Source organism: Phascolarctos cinereus, unplaced genomic scaffold, assembly GCF_003287225.1.
Source record: "Phascolarctos cinereus isolate Bilbo 61053 unplaced genomic scaffold, phaCin_HiC Scaffold_5;HRSCAF=322, whole genome shotgun sequence".
Taxonomy (NCBI): domain Eukaryota; kingdom Metazoa; phylum Chordata; class Mammalia; order Diprotodontia; family Phascolarctidae; genus Phascolarctos; species Phascolarctos cinereus.
This window is the reverse complement of record NW_027555958.1, coordinates 423,570,118-423,596,838: the sequence shown is the minus strand read 5'-3', so window position 1 is coordinate 423,596,838 and position 26,721 is coordinate 423,570,118. Positions and strand designations below refer to the sequence as shown.

Below are 26,721 nucleotides of genomic sequence, written 5' to 3'. Positions count from 1 at the left end.
AGCAAAGATAGCCAAAAATGGTAATAATTAATGTAGGAGGGGTTGTAGTACGAGATGCAGTTAGGTAGTGCAGTGAATAGAGTGCTAGATCTGGAGTCCAGAACACAAGTTCCAATTTAGTTTCAGAAATTTGTAAGCTTGGTGTGGCCCAGGACAAGTAATTTACCCACTGTCTGCCTCTGTTACATCATCTATTAAATAGGAATAAAAATAAGACCCACCTCCCACAGTTGTGAGAATAAAATAAGGTATATGCAAAAAACTGGAAATTTTAAAGCATTACATAAATGCCACATATTATTAATACATTATTAGAATTGTGGTTTATTCTAACCACTCTGGAAAGTAATTGGGAATCATGATAAGAAAATTACTAAAATGTCCATATATTGTGACATAGATCTCGATGCTAGGTATATATTCAAAAGAGTTCACTGATTGAAATAAAGATCTCATGTAGACCAACATATTGATAGCATCACTAGTACAAAGAACTAGAAACAAAGTGGACACTTATTGATTAGGGAATGGCTAAAAAGTTGTTACCTGAATGTAATGGAATTTTATTGCACTAAGCAAAATTATAATTGTGAAAAATACAGAGAGTCACAGGAAGACATATGAACTGATGCAAACTGAAATAAATCAAATCAGGAAAACAACGTGCATGATTTAAATGGAAAGAACAAAAATCTAAACTAGTTATGTAATGATAATGACCAAACAGCCCTGAAGAAGAGATGAGAATGTGTACCTTCCTCCATTCTTTGCAGAGGCAGGATGCCCTTGGTGTGGAACACTGCATCTCCTATCAGACTTGGTTCATGTGTTGATTAATAATGCTAAACTCCTTTTCTCTCTCTTTTTTTTATTTCTTTGTTATAAAGAGCCCATTTTTGTTATGTTACATATCTCTGATTAATGAATGGAAGAGTAATATATTTGGAAATGAAGGTGATATAAAAATATAACATTTTTTTTCAAAAAATTAGAACATTGGAGTAAAGTATCTTTAAGGTACTTTCCAGCTCTAACCTTCTGTCATGCTATGACTAGGGTCAAGATGAATCCCAAGGAAGGTCAGTATAAGAGAAAATCTTTGAACATAAGCAAATCTCTAAGCTTTTGTTTTGTTTCTTTCCGGTCAAGCTAACCACCTCTTTTCATGTTGCCCTCCTCACTATAAGGCCTTATAATTTCCCTGCCAATAAAAACTACCCTTTTCCTTTTCTCCATTCTGGCATCCATGGAGTATACTCATTTGATATACCAGAAACATTGTAGGTGGGTTAAGTATGTGATCCATGGTGAAGTAGATAGTTATTTTCATGTCAGGATCCTTCTGTGGATGTGAAAGGGTCTTCACACATATAGGATCCTTTCCTTGGCCTATCTGAACAATACAGGGGAACCGTCTCTGGCCCTAATTTTCCCAGATGCATTTATTTATTCTTATTTATTCAAACTTTATTTGAACAGCCACATGACCCTCCTTATTTCCACTTAATTCAAACAAAATCATATGATCCTCCTTATTTCCAGCTCCATCCCTTACTTGCCACCCTTGATCCCAAATAAAAAAAAAAAGACAGTGCATTTTAAAGAAGTTTTTAATGTCTTTTCAGTAATCTTGTATTGGAGTAGGGATCTCATTCATTTTCACTCCCATAAATCCTGCTATATTCTCTGACTGATCCTTACCCACAGTCACCAGCAGAGAGCTACAGAGTATTAGCTATTTTCATTCACCAAATTGGCTTGTTTTTTATTTGCTTGCATAAATTATAAACAACAGCACAAAAATCACACAACATAGAATCTAGAATAGAAAGGACGTGTTTCCTCTGGCCCTGGGGCACTATGTCCAAGGTTCCTTCTGCTTCCCCTCAAGTGAAGCCAAGTCCTGTAAGTTCCTTCTTGGAGAAATGGAGGCCAATCCGACTTTCCCACTGCCCCTACCTCCTTGTTTGGGTTTTCCAGGGGGCCTCCTGGCAAAGAAGTATCCCATTCTAGCACCACATTTGGGGAATAGGGTGTGGAACCATATTCTTATGTGCAATGGCTATTGAGTTGAGTATAGCCACAGTGAGAAAAGTGACTCCAAAGGATATTACCACTGGCTTCCATCAAAAATCACCTCTTGAGGATTCCTTGAGTTACCGGACATTTAGAAATAGAATCTCCAAGGCTGCAGCCCTTCCTCCACATCTGCCATATCATCTTTAACATCCCAGGCTCTACAAATGGAAACGGGATGGGCAATGTTGCCCAAAAAGCCTAAGGCTGAAGAGAAGTCATTTTGCTCTCCTCCCAGAGCTGCTCCTGCGTCTTCATGTCACTCCAATAGTAGTAAAAGCCTTCTATATTGAATAACGATGGCACAGATCGGTATTGCACCCCTCTTCATCTGCTTTTGAATAACAACTAAGCTTCGGTGCTCCTGGGTGAGGTAGGTAAGTTCCATCAGCCTCATGCTGCAGCCCAATGTAGTTAAGGGATTTGCCCAATATTATCCAGCAGCTGAGTGTTGTCCTTAATCATCCTGGCTCTGAGCTCCCCACTAATGTTAAGAGACATTGCTGTCTCCCAACTAAGCCACTAGGTATGGGGGGCCATGTCAGCAAGGACCAGTCACTTTTTTAGAACTCAACCCCTAGCAATGAAAACTAAATGAACTCAAACCAGACTAAATGAATCGGCAATCCTGCCCTGGCCGACAAGTCTCCTCCAACTAAAAATAAAGTTTATAAAAGTAAATTATCTCATTTTATAACTTAAGTGCATCAAGCATTTCCTTAAATAGAGTTCACACTGAAAATAAAGTTACTTTCGCTGTACAGATGCTGCCTGTTACAATTAGGAATAAACTTTGATGATAAAGTATGAAAGGTTACACACACTCACACACACGTCCATCTGTCTATGGGCACACAGATGGATAGACGCATGTACCTCTTGACAAGAGCTTCCCCAAAATGGTGGGAAGTTGTTAGGAGTCTCTAGGCATCTAATTTGCATGAGAATGTCTATATTAAAAGTCCCTGTCTTTAATGATAAACACGTCTTCATATCTAATGCTATGACTCTTATAGAAACATTAAACTATGTAATCCATAACGTATTCAGTCTTTGGAAATGCTGGGCTATACCATATTGTTATTATACAGCATTCCCAAGAAAGGCCCCTCCCCCACCCACTTCTTCCCTAACCTCCCGAACTAAGGCCAGCTGACCCCTGGTTTAATATGTTTGTTTCATTGGGAGCCTAGCCACTGGACTCTGAGGTGGACTCAAGAGGTGAAATAAGAATTCTGCATGGAGTACAGGTGGTCGATGGGGTTCCCCACCCGGGACTGCAGGGACCCAGCTTCAGAGGTTGCTAGGAAACAGTCACCCAGGTTACTGAGGGAGGTGTCATCACTATCTAGGTCATGGAAAAGGGGCTCAGCACCTGAAATGGAAATAAAACACCAGCATGAAGTTTGCCTTTTATTGCTAGAAAAATACAAGTCAATTCAATGAATGTTTCTTGAGTAGAGACTATATGTCGATAAAAATAGCTGTTCGACAATAGTCCTCAAGAATCTGGCCATCCTTTTAAGCAAATAAGACTTATGCATGCAACTACTGTAAAATAATACCTAATATATATTTATATATAAAAAGAAATTATAATAGAGGACTAAACTGAATGTAATCAAGTGCTACCACACATGGTCCAAGGAGTAAGGTGAGCAACACAACTCACAATGCCCAGGGTTGCAAGGTAGCCATGCTGCTCCACCCCCTTCCATCTAACAACAGCAAAACCTTTGAATATTGACTACTACCAACACACATTCATACACCACCACCTCATCTGCCTTCCACTAAAGACTGGACTTTATCACTCCTGGATGCAATCAGCTTCATCCCACACAGGAGGAAACTAACAGCCAATGAGGTTAAGTGACTTGTCCACCATCCTATGGATGGTCAGGAAAAGAAAAAGCAGTGTTGGCTGGAGTTACTATTCAAGTTTTCATAAAGAGGGTTGGACATAGAAAATGATGCTCAGTGAATTGTAAGAAAACATGAAACAGCTCCATGACTGACCAGTGAAGCTTCAGACCAATTCCATGTTCTATGTTCAGTGAACATTTAATAGCTAGCTTATAGTTTATGTAGCACTTTAAAAAGTTTTAGGATTAAGAGGCTGGCAAAGTGCTTTACAAATATTGATTCATTTCATTCTCACAACAACTCTGGGATTAATCCATTTTATATAGTATTTCTATATTATTTAATTGTGTATCATTTTACAGGTGTGATTTATCTCATTTATTTTTATGTTTATCATTTTACATAGGAGGAAATGGAGGAAGTCAGAGCTTAAGTGACTTTTCTGGAGTCTGTAGCTAGTGTCTGAGACAGGATTTGAACTCTGGTCCTTCTGATTCCATAACCTGTGCTCTATCCCCTGGACCACCTAGCCGTCTCATTTACTTAGTGCCCACAGTGTTCCCAATCCTACACTAGATTTTTTTAGAAATACAAAAGAAATGGATAACCCAGTCCCTGAAACAAAAGATAACTCCACACAATAGAAATGACTACAGGTAAAATTACAAAGCACAATAAATAAAGGTATAGACTGCACTAGAAGCACCTGCTTCCACCCCAGCTTAAGCAAATCTGATTATCTGAGATTTAAATATATATATATATATATATATATATACATATATATACATATATCTGTATGTATGTATATATGTATACACACACAAATACACACACATGTGTGTATGTATATATACATATATGTGTTTGTATTTATGTGTGTATGTACATATGTACATATATACCTGTATGTGTATACTTATATGTGTATGTATAGATAGATAGATAGATAGATAGATAGATAGATAGATAGATAGATAGATATGTATATCTGGTTCTGAGGGCGAAAACATCTTTTGAGGGATAATCATTCACTTTATAAAAGTTTAAATCTTAGGATTCCTTTCTGTAGCAAGCTACCTTAGTGTCTTTAAAATATTGTTAGAAAAATTGTTAGAAGAATGGATTTATGTACATTTTTTCCAGGAAAGGGCTATTTCATAAAGTGAGCCACGTCTTTATGTTATGCAATTGAGATCATAGCATATAAGGATCAGCTGAAGGAACTGAAGATGGTTAACCAGAAGAAGAGAAGACAGAGGTGGGACATGGTAGCTGCCTTCAAGTATTTGAAGGTCTGCACCAAGCAAGAGCAATGAAAACTATCATGTGGTTAAAGAGTTTAGAATTTAGAACAATAGGTCAAAGTTATAGAGAGGAAGATTTTGATTAAAGATGTTTGAATATGGAATGGAATTTTTCAGCAGTTAGTAAGATTCCCTTCATCAGAGTTCATCAGACAAGGCCTGAATGACCACTTGTAGGTGGGACTCATTGGCCCAGAAATTCCCTTCCAATTCCAAGATTCTGAGATTCTGTAGGTCTGTGATAGTATAGAAACATGGTGGGATGGGGGATGGTGTGGTGAAACAAGGAAAGGAGGTCTCGGGGTATATATATGTCTATGGTGCTAGAATTAGTAATAAAACGCTTCTTGTAGGAAGTCATGACTTTGGGTGATATGGTTGGGAATTGATTTAGAGTCTAAAAGGATTTTAAAGATTATCTAGTCCAATAGATGAAAAAATTGAGGCCCAGGGGTAAAGTGACTTACACAAAGAGCCAGATTCTGAACCTAGCTTCTCCCTCCAAATCCAATGTTCAGGTCACACATGAATCAATGGAGACTTCAAAATAATTCCTAAGTGAAAGTAATAGCCCTAAGAGTGACAGACTCCAACCCACTGACCATTCACCTTCTCATCTAACTCCTTGCTTTAGTCTTATCATTAGTCATTCAATTTACTCCTTTGTTTATGCCAATGGTTGCTTCATCTACCTTTTTCAGCCTCTGGGTTCAGCAGACTTGTCTTTAGTGTCTATTGACTCTTTGGGGGCTCAACAAAGTCCCATTGAGTGAACCTGGCTGCATACCATATTGTAGGAGGTAGGCATTGGAAAACAAGATAAGGATTGTGATCTCCTCCAATACTCAAGAGAAGATATATATTATTTCTTCCTAACTCTCTCAGGCTCTTCAAGTACACTCTTGGAGTCTTGAGCAGAAGGAAGTGAGATGGAAGAACCTAGCAAAAATATGCATGCCCCTGGAATAGCTTCATGTTTTGAGGAAGAAGCCTGCTGGTGTCTGCTACCAGACAGCAGAGGGTGCTGGTGGCATATAGCAATTGGATGTATAAGGACACCAGTGAACAAAGGAAGTTGGTTGACTTAAGGTCCATAATTTGTGGTTGATGTTGCCATCATACCAATGGTTTGGTGTTTCCTCTTGCCTGAAAAAAAACTTTACATTTAGTCTTAGCAATTAGTATTTTATTTACTACATATTGCAAAATATTGGTCAATATGAATTTTTCTTTGTAAAAAGCTAATGTTTTACATCCCTAACATCCATTAAATCCCATTTTCCTGTTTTGGAGACAAATGTAGGCTACAAGCCTGGTTCCTACACCTAGCTCCAATCTACTACCCCACTAAAAGTTCTTCAAATGGTAAGTGGGGAGGGTGGGTGCTTTCTGTAACTATTTAGAGCGGGGCTAGAGAAGATTCCCTACAGATAGACTGTACTCAACATATAAGTCTACTTTAATTGGGAGAAAAACTTTTTAACCATTAGAGGTTGATTTGTGGTCCTTAGATTACGTTAGAACACCTACTAGTATTCATGATAGAGAAAGGCAAGTAGAAAAACTGCTACTTGTGTTTCTATTCTCAGAGCTAATTACTTGCTTAATTAAAGAATCCTACCTTGATTAGAGGTATAATCATCATTAGAAATTATTTAATGAACTCCTCTACTCACCCCATCCTTGTATGAAAAAAATCATATGCATTGTTGGAATAGAAATAGTCATGCTCCCAGGTGGCCCAGTGGATAGAGTGCCATACTTGGAGTCAAAAAGACTTGGGCTCATAGTCTGGTCTCAGACACTATTAGTTATATGAGAGCGGGCCAGTCACTTAACCTTGCTCCAGAAGCAGCCTATATACAAGTAGGGGGTATTTCTCGAATTCATTCCTGGCAACATTTTGAGTTTCTTACCATAAGGATGCATGTGGTCTCCAGGCATCTGGGGTGGGGTGAGCCCTTGTCGAAAGGGATCTGAGTTGTATACACTCTGCTCAATGGCCAGGAGCTGCTGTGCAGTTGGCAGTGCAGTATAGGGATTCATGATCCCTTCCATCCCACTACTCCCTCCACCATTTGTTGAGCTGTAGGACAAAGGAGAGGAGAGATCATTGTCACTGATCCGGAAGAAGGGAGCGATTATTCTGGCTTAGTCTCCCAATTTTCTGGCATCTATTGAAATTAGTTCTTTTCTACTAGAATGTAAGCTCCTTGAGGACAGGGACTGTCTTGATTCCTGCTTGTTACTTGCATTTTCCAATACTTAGCATAGTGTTTGTCACAGAATAAGTACTTAATAAATGCCGACTACCTTGATTTCCTTCTCAGCGAGGACTATAGCGTGTTGCTAACTCTCCCAAAGCAGTCCTTCTGGGGTGGTTAGGGCAGTGAACCAGAGGACTCCAGATCCTTCCCTCACTTTGCCATATCATCACAACTAATACTCTAAGCCTTTGTTTCTTCATCTACAATCAAAAAGGTGATAAATACTTGCCATCTGCCTTAGTCTTTTGATGTCCATAGAGCTGCTATAGGACAATCTTTTGGGAGCCTTTGAATGAATGGGTCCTAGAAAGATCAATAGTCCTTTGTGGCATCCTTTCCCATTGTTCTAATTTAGGAGAACCCTCTTGCAAAATCTTCTTGAAAATCTTGCAAAACAACTTGAATTTTAAACTTGCTTAAGTTCTGGTCCATTGGACATTATTATTATTATAATTATTGTTTTTATTAACTAGCACTTATTAAGCATTTACTGTGTGACAAATATTGTGCTAAGTCCTAGGGACCCAAAACAAAGCAAAAGACAGTCTATTTCCTCAAGGAACTTACAGTCTAGCATGAGAGCCAACGTACAAACAGCTTTGCACACATAAGCCATATACAAAATAAATTAAAGATGAATAGAGACATTAGAATTGACTTCAACAGATCATATCTTTAATATGATGTTTATTACTTGTGTGACCTTGGGTAAGTCACTTGACCTTGATAGGCCTCAGTTTCCTCATCTATAAAATGACAGGGTTGAACTTCACTAAACGGTCTCTGAGGTGTGTGGGATCTAGATCTATGATCCCATAATTTGGAATCAGAGAGCCTGATTTGAACTGTAGATTTGATATTAAATGTCTATGTAAGTTTGGGTATGTTGCATCACCTATTGGGCCTGAGTTTCTTCATCCGTAGAATGAAGTGGCTAGACTGGAGAACATCCATCTTTCCCCTGTAAGCCTTGATTCTACTTTGCTCTTCAGAATAGCTTTATTTTACACAGAAGTGACAGACTCAATGACAAACCACTCCTTAAACTTGAGTCTCTTTCCTCTGGAGTGTGCAGGGTAGCAGGTCTGAAGACACATTAGCCCAACATCTTTGCCAGCTTTTACATTTCTTCTTTCTCTTCTATGCTAATGACAGTGATCTTTAATCTAAGAGGTAAGTAACCAAGGAATTCACTGACTGTAGGTTTCTGAGTTACAAATTACAAAGCTAGGACCACACATTATAATCTAGAACCACATTCAGTTCAGTATCTACCAGAAAGATTTGGTAGAAGAACCATGCTAAATAATAGGAACTGAATTGAGGAAGATGAGATGACAATAATATAAGAATTCTTAAATTCATTGCCTCAAATGACCTCATTGCAGAATCAGAGAATACGTTTTTCTTTCATGACCACAAAACAGACTGATGCAAAAGAAATTTGTAAGACTCATGTACTGAAAGAGATTAAATGATGGTGGGATCTTTTCTTACTTTAAGGAAGGGAGGGAAGGAATAAACATTTATATAGTGCCCATTATGTGCCAGGCACTGTGCTAAGTGTTTTATAAATATTATTTAATTTGATCCTCACAATAACCCTGGGAGGAAGATGCTGAAATTATCCCAATTTTATAGCTGAGGAAACTGAGGCAAACAGAGCTTAAGTGACTTGCCCAGAGTCACACAACTAATAAATGTCTGAGGCTAGGTTTTAACTCAGGTCTTCCTGACTCCAGGCCCAGCCTTCTATCCACTTCACCTTTTAGCCATCTCATGCCACATTAGCTCGTAAAAGGAAGATCTCATTGGGAATGGGCAAACGGAGAATATAAAGCCAACAATAAGGGATCAATTTATGATGTCAGGAAGAGGGAGAGTTAACGGGGCATTCATGGGAGTTAATGGCTACCATCACCATCATTAGACAGCTGTCCTGCACTCTGCAGCTCGGGTATCCTTAGCCCTGCCACAACTAGCATGTGACCTCTGGAGTGGGAAAGATGGTCCCAGTCCTCAATTTAAGGATAATAGGGGAGTCAGGTGATAGATGGAGCATCGCTCATTTCAAAGACCTACTGATGAAGAGCTGAGCTGGGGTGGCTTAGTGGTGACTAGTGAAGTCTCATGCTTAGTTCTGGGAGGAAATAGAGAAGGAATATACAGCACTAGCTGCTGAGGAGAGGACGCCCACCTTACCTGAACTCAGCCTCTGTGTGTTCTGCTGATCTTGCTGTTGCTGCTGCTGTCGCCTTGCCAACTTCTTCATCTGGTGAAGAGGGAACAAAGGGGTTAGAACCTAGCCCACCTTCAGTAGCCTGATGAGATGGAGGATGGAGGGAGGGAGAAGGAAAGGCAGAGGGATGGCCTCTGAAATAAGACTGTCTGCTTAATAAAACCGTGGGACCTGGCTTGCTCCACTTTGCATTGGGGGTAGGGGCTTGCCTCTCAGGACCCAGAACTTTTGGGGAAATGACTCAACCTGGGGTGGGGGGAGAGACCTTGCAACTAGCTATATCTCATCTGCAGTGCTGTTGTATAGATGTGAAGACTGAGACACAGGCAGAACTTTGTTTCAATACAAAAAGCAGTATCTATGTTGGGAAATAAAACAACAGATTGGCAAAGAAATATAATTTGGACCAACTAGGTAGGATCTACTGAGTTCTCCAGCAGGGGAGAAGAGGCAAAGACTCCCTGAATGAACAGTACTCAGGGTTTATACGAGCTTCAAAGAGTGAGAAAAACGGTAAGACACAAAGTAAAAATTGATTGGTCAAGGTCCCTGGTACTGGGGCTCAAGGCTCATCGGGTATAATAACCCTTTTACACAGTTTCAGGGTAACAGGAAGCAGGAGGTGGGATGGGACCTAGGCTGTTTCTCAGAACAGGCTGCACAACAGTTTACCATGGCACATCCTATTTGGGGTTACTTGTATTTTAAGTACCAATGGGAGACTATAGACATATATGTGTTAACTAAATTATATTATTTTCAAAATGGAGGAGCTCTGACTCCACAACAGCCAGCAAGTAAAATAGAATGCAGAATAAATAAATGTCCTTAATGTCCTGCCTATAACCATCGCCACAAACATATGTAGGCCTAGTCATCTCTAATAGTAACAGTCTTATTTCTATGACATTTTAGAATTGTGAAACCATTGTAAAATTCCTCACAGTCCCATGAAGTAAGTAGCAAAATAGCATCAGTCTGGTTTTGTAGAAAGACAACCTAACATTTGGAAAAATTAAGTGACAAACCTATGATCATACAGTTAGTAAGTGTTGACCAGGGTTCCAGCCCAGGTTTCTTCACTCTATAGACGGTACTCTTTGCTGCATTGTGCTGTATGGCATATGTGCTCAGGCTGACCTAGTAGGTAGGTAAAATAAATGGCCTGCCCATTGGTTTGAAGAACCTGCCATTGGAGTCAGTTCTCATAGCCATAGAAACAGAATATTTAGAGTTGAAAGAAATCTTAGAGATTGTCTTGTACCAATCTCTTCACTTTACAGGTGGAAAAAAAATGGAAGCCTAAAAAAGTAAGGGAATTGTTCAGTATCATACCATGTAAATTGATTTTTGGGTTTGATCATAGACTTAGACTCTAGAAGGGACCTTAGAAGCCATCTACTCCAATTCCCTCATTTAACAGATAAGGAAACTGAGACCTAGAATGGTTAAGTGACTTGCCAAAGATCATAGCATAAAAAGTAAGAGTCAGAGACAGTATTCGGTGCATTCTTTTGATGCCCCTACCACAGGATGTCTTCTCTAGAAGGTCCACTAAAGTAATGGCTCAGGAAGGGGGTTGACACATTATCCTATTAGCACATATGATGCCATAATGCAGATTGGCTGTTCTTCTAGTAAAGAAAAAAGAAGTAAAGTAAAAAGAATGAGAATGGAGAAGAAAGGGATGGGGTCAGGGGCTGTTACCATAAAAGGCAGGCCAGAATGAGTCCCTTAGAAGCCAGGTAGCAGTAGGAAAGTCTTATCCATGGGAATGGAGAAGATTGCCAAAAATGGAGAGGCATATGCTGAAAGGACCATGTGTCTGAAGTGAAATGCCTCCCCAAAAAACAAATTCATCTGTATTCAGGAGACCTGGCTTAACTTCTTGGTTCTGCCACATGCCATTGGGCATTGCTGCAATACGTAACCTCTGAGAAAATTTTCTCTTCCAGAAAAAGTGGATAATAACACTTACACTACAAACTTCAAAGAGTTTTTGTTTTTAAAAATACCTCAAATCATTAGAGAATTCAATAACTATTACTTAATGAGTCAGTTTTGTATAAGGGAAAGAAAATTAGACTTGGAACCTACAGACCTCAGTTTGAGTTCACACTCCATCTGTTACTGGGTAGAATCTCAGCTATATTCCTGAGCCTCAGTTTCCTCATTTATAAAATACTGATAACAGTACTTAGACTACCTTGAAGTATCATTCTACTGTACTGATGAGTATCAAATGAAGCTTATTTTAGTGGAAAGCTCCATATAACAATGATGCATTATTATACAGCATGTCTCAAAATTCTTAGTGTAGTTTTAAGTTTTATTATAGTAATAATAATAATAATAATAACAATAACAGTAATGGCCAGTCTGCTTATTTGGAAACCCAGATAAGAATTGTTTTTTTTTAAATTGGTTGTTTTGGTTAATGACTTACCATTTACACTAACCAAAAATGAAACTTGACAAAACTCATATGTATAGGGTGTTCCAGAATTCACACTAAGACTTTTGGTACACACTGTATAAATGCCAACTCCTATTATCACTTCACTAGCCTCTGTCTTGAATACATCAATTGGAATTTACAATGCAATTTTTAGGAGAATGTTTACTATCTGTTTAAACTATGCTTAAAGCATCATCTTATAACCAATAAGGTAAAGCATTTCCCCAGACATATGACAGGATGCATCCAGTCAGTGATTAACTAACATGGTCACAGCAAAGATCTCCTCCTATCACTATTTTTTTTTCAGGGACACAGCAATACCACAAGGGATATGGGTGGTATAAAGTTCAAAAGGCAGGTTACCTTAGCTCTCTGATTTTGGAACCAAACTTGAACAACACGAACGCTCAATCCTGTCTCAGCAGCCAAAGTCTCTCTTACCTTTAAAAGATGGAAAGGTAGAAACATTCAGATTTCATAAAAGGGAAAAATGTTGAAGCATTTCTTATAATATTACATGTGTTGATCATGAATAACACTTTATTTTCCTCTAACAGATTTTCTGGTATACAGGTTCTGTTTTGGTTTTGTTTGGTTTGGTTTTTTGTTTTTGTTTTTTTACTGGAGTGGGTAGGGAATCAGCAGTTTTGAAAAAGTTAAAATAATTAATTCAAAATTATCATAAAAGATGAGGAAGACCAGTTAAATTGGATTTTTTTTGGTCAATAACTTAACGTAAACAATCATGATACAGAACAAAACTTCATATGTACAAGACGTCTCAAAAGTTTTTGCGTGGTTTCCAGCTTTAATGGATTAACACTGCACCAAGACTTTTGTGATATACTGTGTAATTTTTTCACAAGTGTATTATTTAATGACACATATAATGTATCATCAAAGTGACTGAACTCAATATGACTGTGAATTTGTGCCTGGTCACTGCTGAAAGGAATTAGAGCGGAAGAAAGAAGAATAGAAGAGACATTTTGTAATAAGATCAAGGGAAGGAGAATGTTTGTCTGAACATGTTGAAACATTCATCCTTTCTCATTTAGCACTTGACTTTAAGTGTAAGTTTGAAACAAAAAATAAGTCAGCAGATGGGTGAATTTTGATAAGTCTGATGACATACAACAATTGGAGTTGGAAAAAAAACATGATTATAAGTAAGTACTCCAGAAGAGGTCAATGTCAATATCTTCCTAAAGACCTGGCTAATGGTCCGAAATCAAGTAATCCAAAGCATAAGAAAAATCCCCTCTTTAAAATTGAATTCACCAAGCACATCTCATAAGAAACAACCACGAATGCACCTCAAGGAGATGTTTCCAGTGGTTTGAGTTTACCTTGAACATTGGCCAACTCTTCCAGTAGTTGTTGGACACTAGCCCATTGCTAAACATTAGTTGCAACACATTTATTAACAGACACACAGAGCTTAAGCATTTCTGTGAAAATTAGCTTTAAAAGAGATTTACTGCTTTTGCCTTATGGTTGTCATTTTGCATTTTAATTTACTTTGAACATTGCCATTTCTTCCCTTGATTTATTGAGAGACATCATGGCGTAGCAGAATGAGTGGGGGACTTGAAGTTAGCAGAAAGCTGGATTCAAGACCCTACCTCTGATGCCTTTTGTCAGTGTAACCATAGGCAAGCAACTTAACCTCTGGTCCTCAATTTCCCCATCTGCAAAATGGGGATAATCATACCCATTGTACCTTTCTTACATTATGCTTTGTGCTATACTTGGCCTAATAGAGAGGCATCAAACAGGCTGCCTACAAGCTGCATAAACCCCACAACACTTTGAAGTAATATCAAAAAAAATTTACAAAAAGTTTCTCTGATAAAGGCCTCATTTCTCAAATATATAGGGAACTGAGTCAAATTTTAAAAATAAGAGCCATTACCCAATTCGTAAATGATCAGAGGATATGAATAGGCAGCTTTCAGAAGAAGAAATCAAAGCTATTTATAGTCATATGAAAAATGCACTGTCATTATTGAGTAGAGAAATGCAAATTAAAACAATGATGAAAAGTTTGCATTACTTATACGCAACAATTCAGCATTTTGGTGGTGGGATAGTATGAACGAGAAATTATTTTGTTTATGGTTGTGAAAAAACCTATCACCTATGTTTTGATTGGTCACAAAAGACTTGGGATTTCAAAAATAAGCCACTTCCCTTAGAGGATCAAAAGAAGCAACATTAGTAATGAGAGCAAAGAGAAAAGATCTCCCTGAAAATTTTTGTACAGGTCCAGTAGGGAGGTGAAAACCAATGTTTAAATTAGTTTTTCTACCTGCCATGATTTTCTAATAACTAAGTTTTCCTTAACTCTTGACCATGTTTTCTTTCTGTATATATGCTCAGACCTCATAGAGTCCTTTGTCAACACATCACTTTAATGCATGTATATAATGTAGTTATCAGTGTTTGTATCTTATCTTCCTACGGGGCTTTATACTTACTTGCACCATAGCAGGGAACCTGGTTTATTTAAACTTTGAGCCTTCCCTAGTACAGCATTCAGTATAAAGTAAATACTTAAGTATTTATTTAATTAACAAATGAATGAATGAATGAAATGAGTGTAATGTATGTACATGGGAGGGAGAGAAGGGTACATGTAGATGTGAGTTGAAAACCATCCTTAAGAGGATCTGCACTGTTTAGGGTTAGACAAATCTTTCTTGACTCCTCATCAGAGATACAACACAGACTTGGGCAACTGCTTCCCTATTTCTCCTTACAGTACCTTTCTGCATGGCTTGGAGGAGACTTCAAATGAGGCCTTGAATGCTCTCCGCTGCTGGGTGGTCAGAATGGTCCTGGGGCGTTTGGGGCGCTTGTGGTCCTTGCCATCCTCAGCAACCCCTTTCCCTGGCCCATGGCCTGCCTTGCAAAGGCTATCTTCATCATCACTTTTCCCTGAAAGAAGAAGAAAGTCATATAGAGAGCCTATCAAAAGTCTCTTATTGGGATTCATGTTTTGGAGGTTTTTTTCCCCAAAATTGTTGTCCTAATCTCTCAGCTACAGAGCTGGCCTTATTTATCTGCAGAGCAGGTGATTGTAAATGGTATGATTTCAGAGGATCAAAAAATTGAATTCCTGATCAAATATACATACATATAAACATACACACACACACACACAGATCATGGGCTTTGAGATGAAAGGTGACCCAGACTTTATCTAGTCCAAACTTGTCATTTTACAGGTGAAGAAACTGAGGTCCAGCTAGGTGAAAATTACTTGCTCAAAGGCACCCAGGTAGAAGTCACCAACTGGACTCAAATCCACATCCCCTGACTCCAAATTCATTAGTCTTTCCATTGTGCCATGTAAAAATAGCACTACATGGGTTTAGTGTGGCTTTAGAAGCATCAAGTCTGCAAAGCTAGTGGCTGTCACCGGGTAAAAAACAGTGCCCTCTCATCAGCAGATTCAGCATTTAGGTTACTCCCAGCCATTGAAAATACAAAGTAAAAGCAGGCCATCCTGTCTCATTGACTCATAGAAATTTAAAATCTGAAAGGATATTAGACAATTTTATAGCAACTTTTTGCTAGAACATAACTATCAGAATAATAATATGAAATTGTTACGTATTCACCATAAGAAACTGATGAACAATGAGATGTAATATGGCTGAAGACCGAAAAGAAAAATCATTCCCTGGGAACAAGATGCAGTATGAGCTTTCTCTCTCTAAAAGTAATTGTTACCAACCATAGGTTAACTTACTCTAAAGCTAGTGTTTTCCCAGGTCCCAGCTTTGAATCCTCTCTTAGTCTTGCTCAAGAAAAGCTGCTTCTGAACTCAAAAGGGTCATCAAAATGTACTTTGTATAACTATTTATTCTAATTATTCTAGCTTTGACCACGGTGGGGGGGGGAGGTAGTAAATGTTAACACTGGGCTCTCCAGGGGTAAAAATTTACCCACAATACACTTTCAGCTTTAATTTATGTTATTAACTTTTTCTCTACCACTTTCTTGAGTTAGACAATCAACGGAACAACATATCTGTAGTGTTTGCCAATTTCTGAAGCACAAACACTCTACTAAAAATTTAATAACCAGCCATCATGAGCTGGTTCCAGCTGGCTCCTGCACATTCCTAAGCTTGACCCTTATCAATGTTGTTGCTTGTTTGTTTCAGTTATCTGATTTTTCATGACCCTATTTGGGGTTTCCTTGGCATAGATACTGAGTGGTTTGCCATTTCCTTTTCCAGCTTATTTGACAAATGAGGAAACTGAGGCCAATAGGGTAAGTGATTTGCCCAGGGTCACACAGCTATTAAACATCTGAGGCCAGATTTGAACTCACAAAGATGAGTCTTCCTGATTCCAGGCCCAGCACTCTACCCACTTCACCACCTAGCTGCTCTTATCTATGATTTCACTAATTGTTATCAAAGACTTGGATGAGTTTCTCTGAAAAAAAAACCATTTGGGGATTTTAGTGAGTTGTAAGAAGCCTTGGAAAAGAAAAGATTTAGGGGGCATATGGTAATGAACCCCAATATTTGAAGGCTGAAATGTTCAAATAATAAGTTTGTTCTGCCACGTCCCATTGTACCAAAGTAGGAGCAATGTATGGAAGCAGTTGTCAAAAGACAGAAAAGACACAAACTAGCTCCTAACAATCAGACCTATCCAAAAATGAAATGGGCTGTCATTGGCACATGGGGGACCTTATCATTGTTAGTCTTCAGATGGGGGGCGGGGTAAGTAATTGTTTGGCATACTGTGGACGGGATTCTTGGTCAGGGATGGATTGCACTAGATTGAATAGGGTGCCTTCTAGTTTGGAGACTGATCCTGAGATCTCTTTCTGTGTTGTCCCACTTCATGAGAATCGCATTCCTAGTCCATCCTCATTGAAGATCATTCCTTCAGCTCTTACTTCTTGGCCCTCTGTCCCATCCCTTCCACTAACTAGAGTTTGTCCCTTAACCTCTGTGCATCCCAGACTTCTAATCTGTAAAATGGAGGGCATGGTGTAGGTTAGGTGATAGATAAATTCCTTTCTAATTCAAAAAACTCTCCTTCTGTGGTCCTATTTTTTTAAGAGGCCAAATAGAAGAGAGTTCAGATGGAAGGACAGAACGCATGAAAAGTGGCCTTTTCTTCAATTCAAGCTTCCTCTTTCAGACCTCTTTCTATTTCATTCATTCAATCTTCCCCTCCTAAAAGTAGAGATATCTATCTTGTTTACTCCTTAGATAAATTCTTTCATTTCTAGGTTCTGTTAACTTTGCCTTTCTCCCAAAACTAAATGATTTCTTTTTTTAAAGGACAATGCCTTTTTTGTTTGTTTGAACATTTAAAAAATATTTTAACTTAATAGAATAAGTAATATACTAGTTTTCTTACAAAACTCAATTCCTCTTTCTCTCAAAACTAAATGAATTTATTTAAGGATGATGCCTTTTTTGTTTGTTTGAACATGAAAAAACAACCCATACATGTAACTTAAGAGAATGTGTGTTACTCTGGTTTCCTTAGAAAACTTTATTCCTTTAACCATGACCTCTGTTAAAATATGCATATACTTGAAAGGGATAATAATGTTATCAGTTATTTATACCTGAAAGTGAATGAATTTTTTAAACTTTCCTGCCTTTTTTTCACTTTGGACAGAGGAAAAGAGAATATGAGAGAATAGAGTGCCTAATGAGGGGTAGTGGGGAACACTGAACCGTGGAGAGGGACAAGGTGGTCTGAAACACCACAAACAGACTATTTTGGGGTTGTTGTTTTTATAGTTTTCCTCAGAGCTAACCCTACTCACTTGGCTATTTCAATAACCCTTGCAGTCTTTATTCAGCTAGTAAGTTTCCTCTCCCTTCCTGGATCACTACCTTATTGTGGTGGAGGGGCTTGTGTAACTCAATGAAACCATGAGCTATGTCATGTGGGATTACCCAAGACAGGTCATAATGGAGAGTTCTGACTAAAGGTGATCCACTGGAGAAGGAAATAGTGAACCACTTCAGTATCTTTGCCAAGAAAACCCCATGGATAGCATTAAAATGCATGACATCGGAAAACGAGCTCTTCAGATGAAGGGTCTGGCATGCCACGGTTCACAGGGTCGTGAAAAGTCAGACATGACTGAACAACTGAACAAATTCTCCTCTGGATCTGTTCTCTTTAGGTACAAAAAAAATACCACTGAGTTTTTGGTAATATGCTACAGGGCAGAATACTAGATTTAAAGTAAGAGGAACTGAACTGGAATCCTGCCCATGATAGTTACTTTCTGAGTGACCTTAACCAAGTCACCTGCATCTCACTGGGGCTCACTTGAAAAGGCTGATTTCCGATGTCCCCCCTGCTCAAAATGGATAATCTTATTTCTGACAAACTAGATACATCAAGTCACGGAGGATCCTCTCAATCTTTCCTTTGGTGTTTCTAAGAGTTGCTGAGAACACATTGGGTGGCCTACCACTCAAAAGTGTAGAAGATTGTCACTGAGGTGTAGGCTGCAGATTTAGTACCTGGGGGTCATTCTTGTGCACATGATATAATGCTGTGTGAAAATGGCCACAGTCATTAGCAGAGCTCTTGGGCTGAACCCTATGAGCTGCCATCCCCACCCCACCACTGCTCCTCCATAAACTCTAACGTCTTCCTATTACCTTCATGATCAAATATAAAACATAAGGCATTGAAAACCCTTTACAGCCTGATCCTTTCCTACCTTTCCCATTTAGTTGGGCAGCTAGGTGGCTCCATAGTGCATAAAATGTTGGGCCTGGAGTCAGGCAGACTCATTTCCCTGAGTTCAAATCTGGCCTTAGACACCTACTAGCTGAATAACCCTAGGAAAACCACTTAACCTTGTTTGCCTTCATTTCCTCATCTGTAAAATGAGCTAGAGAAGGAAATAGCAAACCACTTCAGTATCTTTGCCAAGAAAACCCAAAATTATGTCACAAAGAGTCAGATACAACTAACAACAACAATCTTATTTCTTCCTCCCTTTCCAATTTTCTTATACTTTAGTCTCCTCTACCCACCGTAAGATTCAGCTATACTGTCCTACTTGCTGTTCGTCACACAAATTCATGCTTTTCAAATAGCTATTTTCCTTGCCTGGAATGTTCTACCCCTCCTATGGCCTGTGTTGATTGGTGATTTTGCAGATCTACCTGGGAGTTAGGGGCACTATGGCACAGAAGGACCAGGAGTGTCAGTGAAAGTCTGTTCTGAGAAAGTTTTCAAGTGAGAATGAAAAGTGAGAAAGTAAGTGTGAGAAAGTGTGAATATGGACACTGGGGGCCAGGGCAGTGGATTTTAGACTTCTGATGAAAGCCAAAAATGAGCAGGAGCATGGCTAAGAGCCCGGGTAGCTGTTTTGTGTTTTAGGAGTGGACTGAGAAGACTGGGTAAGACCAGAGATTGTACACAAAGGTAGTGCTCTGTTCTGGTTGCTAGTTTCTTCCTCCACCTCACCCCCTCCAATAATGCAATGTATATCAGTATGGAATGAGACATGATGAAAGGATGTAAGATAAGAGTCTGTCCAGAACAGTGTATCTGAATTGTGTGTTTGTGAGGTCTCTCCTGGGTTTTATCCCAGATGGAGATCACACTGGGGAGGAGCAGTGCTCTGAGTGACCTAGTAGGACATTTGAGATAGGGTAGACTCTGTTCTGTTGACAAGTTTAGGGCAACTGGAGCCCTGCCTTTGCCATGACACATGGGCAGAATATCATTCTTAGTCAAACTGGTCAAACGGAACCCAGAATAAGTCACAAGCTCAGCATTTTGCCAATGGTTAGGAATATGCTAGAACACTGGGTACATCTCCTGGTGCTGCACAAGAGTGACGGAAGGGCAAAAGATGACGAAAGGGAGGAAATGTCAAACAACAACAGAAAGAAGGGCCCTCTTCGTGGCTCCAGGGCTCCCCCATGCAGATCTACTCATCATAATTTACTCTGATACTCCAAGGCTGAGATGAAAAGGACTCCACTTGTCGCTCCCTGACAGCCAATGTCAGCAGAACTGGAGGCGATTTCATCACAAAAGCAGCATAAATCTGACTCCTGAAGGGAAACTCCAGAGATTAAGTCTCCACACATTCTCCTACCAGGTGGAGATGAATTTGTTCTGTGTAAAGTTTGAACTTGTATCCTAAGGCCTTTTCTCCCCCAACTTCTTGTAAAAATACTAGTTCTGGTACCAGCAACCCCCACTTTTGCCTGTTCCTCCCACTCATTTATGACATAAGCAGCCACAGATGAAAGGCTGTACCATGGTTTATGGCTCTGAAATTGGCCTGGCTACCTGTGGGGCCTTGAAGATTCCTTTCAGGTTGTTGGAAAAATCCCAGCGGTGTATAAACACTAAAAGAGACATCTGAGCTTCAGTTTAAAATGAGGAGGAAAGGGAGGGAGCAGACCCCCTTGCTGAGGAAGGGAGAGGCATGGGAGGCCCTCAGATTCTTCTCAAATAGATCAACCTTATAAATATTGTGTTTGTTGGGTGGAAGTGGGGTGGTATGGAGTGGAGATCATGTCTGGACCTCAAGGTGACCCAGGTTCTGGTAGAGGGAGAGAAGGGTCTGAATAGGGGGAAAAAAGTAATCTACAAAGCCAAGAGAAAATGATGCCTAAGAGGAGTTCTAGCCACAAGTCTGCATCCTACAACCCAAATTCCAATTCTCAATGACCAAGAAGTCAACTCCTAAAGCCCAGTGTCCAGTGACTGCAGGTTTATACAGTAAGGTAGCATGGAGGTAATCAGAGGGAAGGTACTAGCAATGGAGACACTGAGGAAAGACTTGGAGGTGCCAGAATATAAACTGAGTCATGAAGAAATTCTGGGAAGTTAAGGGACTGCTTGAGGAGGGAGAGGATTCCAAGCATGGTAGATACAAAGGAAGAGGCACAAAGATGGAGTGTCATGTTCAAAGAATGGCAAATAAGCCAATTTCATTGGCTAGTGCATGGAGGGGAGTAAAGCAATGACTGGAAAGGGAGAAAGGGGCCAGATTCTAATGAACTTTAAATGGCAAATAAGATTTTATATTTGATCCTGGAGGTAATAGGGAGTCACTGGAAATTACTGACCAGCAACAGGGTGACTTACACTTCAGGAAAATCACTTGGACAGCTGAGGAGACAGCTGGAGTAGGATGAGACTTGGGGCAGGAAGACCAATTAGAAGGCTATTGTAACAAGTCAAACAACAGCTGGTGAGGGTCAGATATGGAGAAGGATGATTTTAGGGTAGAGCATCTCATAAAACATTTCATGGAGGAGGTAAGTAAGGCTTTGAACGTCGCTTTATCAATGGATCTGCTTTAACTTGAGTAAAATAAGAAGGACATAAGGCCAGAGAAACAGAATAAGTAACTTACTACCATGGAATTGTAAAGAACAATGGGGAAACCTACAGCAGTCTTGCATAGGAAAACTGAGGGGAAATACAGTAAGATGGGACGTGATAAGATTAGGGAGGACCTTGAAAGCCGGGCAGTTTACAGGCTCCATGCTCTAACCAGTAGGGAGCCATTCTATCTTCTTGAGTAGGGAGTGACATAATAAGATGGATGTTTTAGGAAAATTAGTTTGGCAGCAGTGATCAGATGGATTCAAGCAGAAAGATCAGCATCAATACCCTGGATTTTGCACCTGGATGGAGGAAGAAGGCATGTTCATTTGAAAGGTTAGCTGAGAAATTATCCCGGCTCCCGGCTCTAGGTGCTAATCCTGGCAGGATAATGAGGGGCTGGCTCACACTCAATCAAGAGAGCCAAGGGCAAGCAGATGAAATGCACCTGCTGGAAGACCTGGCAAGTCGGAAGGCTTTGTTACAAATGGACTATTAACATAAGGAATCTACTTATTATTTAAAAAGCCGAGTAAGGTGGTGGAAAGAAGTCTGGCCCTGGCTCTCTTATTATTCTGAGAGGTAGCTACACTATGGCACCAAGAGTCATGAATTTGAAGGTAGACTTGGGTTTGAATCTCAACTATTTTACTTACTGCTTCTGTGGCATTTAGACTAACCTATCTGGGCCTCAGTTTCCTCAAATGTAAAATAAGAACATAGGAGTTGAAGATCTATCTTTAAGGTCTCTTCCATCTGAGGGACTCTTATGAATTTTGAATGAAGGTATATATCTTTGTCAAGTGGCTTCTCTGTGCCTTTATTTGTCTGTCTGTCAAATGGAAATAATGCCTGCCTCACTTACCTAGTGATAAATATGTATATTTCCACAGTGCTTCAAGTCTTGTGACCCTATAAGCAAGTAGGGACATGGAAAAAACACTTGATTTTGAATCAAAGGCTCTAGGTCTGAATTCTGGACCTGCTTCCTACTTGCATTACTTTGGGCAAATCACTCTCTAAGACTCTCGATTTCTTTATCCATGAAATGAAAACTTGGTCTAGGTGATTTGACTCTAAAACTGTGATACTATGACCTTACCATACTGTTCTGATGATCAAATGAGATATGATGACATGTGGAGACATTTAGAAATGAGTTCTGTTCCATGAATGCAAAGTGTCACAGAGAAAGGAAAATTCTTGTAAACAAGGGCCCAGATAAAGGATACTGTTTGGAAGTTCAGACTTTCTGTGGTTGGGGCACCAATTAAACCGTGGCTGGAAAATCACTACCTGCCCAATCCAAATGGGACTGAGTTTATTTTTCCTCCTCTTTAAAAACAGACCCGTAGCTGAGCAGGGAAGAACTCTTTTTTCAATGTGCTAATCATTTCCAGAGCTGGAGTGACAGGAGCTTTGCTGCCGTCCCAGATCAGGTTGGAGGTAAAGTGCCCAAAGAAAGATATCTTTGTTCAGGAATGTCCACTACAGATGGGCTTTCTGTACCAGGCAGATGGAGTTCAGAACTGGGGCAGGCCGCAAAGGGGAGTTGTGTGTGCTGTAAGGACTGGCATGGTGCCTCTGATTGAACACCTCTCCTTTCTCTTCCCTCTACCCATATTTATGAAAAGGAAACCTTGTGCATGGAGCTTTGTAGGAACCATAACAGCATTGACACTGATTGGAGGGACTACTGCTGATTTGTATAGAGGCCAGGCTTTTTCTCATTCCCATAAACACAGAGGGAAACAGATCCCTCTTTCCCCCCTCTGCTGTCCTCTCTTCTCTTTGTTTCATCCCTTGTCCTCCATCATTCTTTCTTTTCCCACTTCTTGGTCCTCTTTCTGTTCTTTTCTATCTTTGTCTTGGTTTCTTTTTCCCTCCCTTCCCTTATCTGCCTTCCACTCCCTTGACTTCTTTATCCTATTCTAAGTCCTCTGTCTCTGTCTTTCCATCTATTTCTGTGTGTGTCTCTATGTCTCTGTGTGTCTGTGTCTGTGTGTGTGTCTGTCTCTCTCTCTCCTTTCTCTCTTCTCTGTCTCAGTCTTTGTCTTTATTTCGCTCTGTCTACTGGTCTCTGTCTTTCTGTTATCTACCTCTTTTTCTCTCTGTCTCTCTCTTTCCCTCCCCTCTTCTCCTGTTTCACCCCCCTCCCTCTTTCCCTCACCTGGTATTTTTCCATAAAAAAAAAAACAGCCTTTGTGTTGATTAATTTTTAAACTAGTCATGACAAAAAGATTTTTCTTTAAATATACTCACACAAAGGTAAAATAAATCAAAAGCATCCATGTTATTGTTTAGTCATTTCAGTCATGTCTGATTCTCCATGACCCCATTTGGGGTTTTTTGGCTAAGATACTGGAGTGGTTTGCACTTTCCTTCTCCAGCTCATTTCACAGATGAGGAAACGGAGGCAAACATGGTTAAATGACTTGCCCAGGGTCACACAGCTAGTATGTGTGTCTGAGACCAGATTTGAACTAAAATGTTCCTGACTTCCAGGCCTGCTGCTCTATCCGCGGCACTGCCATAGCCGTTTGTGCATAGTGAAAAGAAATAGAAAAAAGGGAATTTCATTCATCTTTGTGGACACATCATGTGTATTCATGGGGAGGGGGTGTCAGTTCACACTGGCATTGGAAAACTCCAAACCTGGGATGTAGAACCATAAGCACCATACAAGTGTCAGAGGTCATCACCATTGCGGTGTATCTCCCCCGCCGGAGTGCCTGCCAAGCCTCCCCTTTATCTAGCCAATCAAGTACAAATTTCTCATCCTGGCATTCAAGGTCTTGTATATAATCTATTCATATTTTCAACGCTTCTCAGGGCATCCAATCTCCACCAGCCAACTCATTCTCCCTGATCACGCTCTAGAAGCACTCTGATCATTGCTACCAGTGCACATTTGCTCATACTGCTTCCCTTGCCTGAAATCCCCTCCCCTCATTCTTCAAGCCAATGAAACCTGTTTGTACAATGTATGCCCTGAAGTCATGTTACTGAAGAATCGACTCAAATTTCTATGTGAAATATGTCAGGTTGGCCTTGTCTACTAACATAACAACCATTATGCTGATAAAGTATGATACCTGCAAAATAATTCACATCACAGTTATCTTAAATAACTTCTTCCTCTCCACATAACCAAATGCCATCTATCTCTTTAAGGCTTAATTTGAGTCCCACTTCCTCCATGGAATCTTCCCAGATAACCCCAAGCAACCTGGATCTCTTTCCTTACTGACCACCTTACTCTCATTAGCTGTACAATAAATTTTAAGTATTCATGATCGTGTTCAATTTACCATGGTTATAATTCTATTAATGTTAATAATTCACATTTGCATAATGCTCTGAGATAAGCCTAGTGTAGTTGGTAGATAATGGCATTCAGAGTCAGAAGGACCTGGGTTCGAGTGCCACCTATGACACATACTGGCTCAGTGACCCTAGGAGGCAAGTTATTTAACCTCGAAGTGCCCCAGGTAGCTTCGACTACAAATTGCAGATTGAGTACTGATCTGTGTTGATGGAAAGAGTTCCCTAAACCAATAAAGGCAGCTAAGTGGTGCAGAGGATAGAGCAGAGCTCCAGTACTGGAGTCAGGAAGACCTGAGTTCAAATCTGGCCTCAGGCACTTACTAGCTGTGTTACCCTAAGCAAGTCTCTTAACCCAGTTTGCCTCAGTTTCCTCATCTGTAAAATGAGCTGGAAAAGGAAATGGCAAGCCACCCTAGTATCTTTGCCAAGAAAACCTCAAATGGGTTCGTGAGGAGTTGGACACAACTGAACAACAAATAAACAAACAAATAAACAAACAAATAAAACACAATAAAATCTTAGATCAGGTCCTCTCACCCTGCCCTTGCCCAAACAAAAAGTGCTCTAAAGTTTACAAAGTATTTTCCTTACAACAATCCTGTGAAGTAGCACAAATATGATGAACCAACATGGCATAGAGGAAGAGATGCTAGAACAGAGGATCATGGGTCATAATACCAGGTGCAAAGCCCATAAGGCTAGCTAGCTGTGTTACTCTAAGCATTCGTTTTACCCCTGAGCTCATCTGTAAAATGAGGATATTAATACTCATGCTCCTTACCACTCAGGATTATTGTGAAGAAAGAGTTTTACAAACTTTAAAACGCTATAGAAATGTGAGCTGTTTGTATCATCCCCATTGTCTGGGTCAGGAAGCTCAAGAGAGAGGTCGCACAGTGAAGAGCAGACCTGGGATTTGAACCCAGGTTCTCTGACTCTCAGACCCAGAGCTCTTTTCAATACAAGGTTATTGTGAGGATCAAATGAAATCATATTTGTAAAGTGCTTACTTAGCACAGTGCCTGGCACATAGTAGGCACTTAATAAATGCGAGTTCTCTTCTCTCCCCTTGCTTTTTCTCTTTCAAGCTGCCTTCTATCATTTTCTAACTGACTTATTTGTACGTTAGCATTCCACCAACACACACTTTCCCACTTCCAAGGAATATCCCCTTGAGAGCAAGAACCATGTGCTACAATTCTTTAGTACCTTCCCTTGGCCTAGCACAGGGCTCACCTTAAGGTCTCCAAGCACAGTGATTGTGGGGTACCCATCTTTATTTTCCCTACAGTACTTAGCAAGGTATTGGCCACAGAGTAAGTTACTTAAATATATGTTGAATAAACACTAGTCCTCAATAAATACAGATTGAATCTAACTAAACTGAACTGAATGGCTTTGGGGATAAAATACACACTTCTCAGCCTGTCACTTAAAGCCCTCTACAGTATGGCTGCCACCTATCTTTTCATCACACATATTTCATGTTATGTGTATCCTGTATTCACCACTCTGGTCAACTAGCCTTCTAGCTGCTCTCTTGTGTGCTGCATTTCATGTTCTGCCTGCGCACCTTTGCAGAAGTGTCTGGAGAATAAACCTCCTCATGCCTGCCATTTAGAATTTCAGCTTCCTTCAAAGCACAGCCCAGATACCACTTTCTATACAGGGCTTTTCTGACCCTTCTCCTCCCAATTATTAGCTCTCTCTCTTCCCTTCCCTTCCCTTCCCTTCCCTTCCCTTCCCTTCCCTTCCCTTCCCTTCCCTTCCCTTCCCTTCCCTTCCCTTCTTCCTTCCCTTCCCTTCCCTTCCT

The 26,721-nt window shown here is 39.9% G+C and overlaps 1 protein-coding gene across 1 annotated transcript in view; it reads right to left on the bottom strand.

Annotated features, from left to right (window-relative positions):
• Positions 1-1,620: 1,620 nt before the first annotated feature.
• The window catches only part of LMX1A (LIM homeobox transcription factor 1 alpha), a 194,705-nt gene continuing 169,604 nt past the window's right edge, over positions 1,621-26,721 (bottom strand). Inside the window, exons 4-8 of the mRNA XM_020988801.2 lie at positions 14,984-15,156; positions 12,580-12,657; positions 9,721-9,788; positions 7,166-7,338; positions 1,621-3,451 (exon numbers count right to left, since the gene is read on the bottom strand). Of these exons, the coding sequence (XP_020844460.1) occupies positions 3,291-3,451; positions 7,166-7,338; positions 9,721-9,788; positions 12,580-12,657; positions 14,984-15,156 (653 nt within the window). The 3' untranslated portion in view covers positions 1,621-3,290. The remainder of the gene's footprint in view (positions 3,452-7,165; positions 7,339-9,720; positions 9,789-12,579; positions 12,658-14,983; positions 15,157-26,721) is intronic.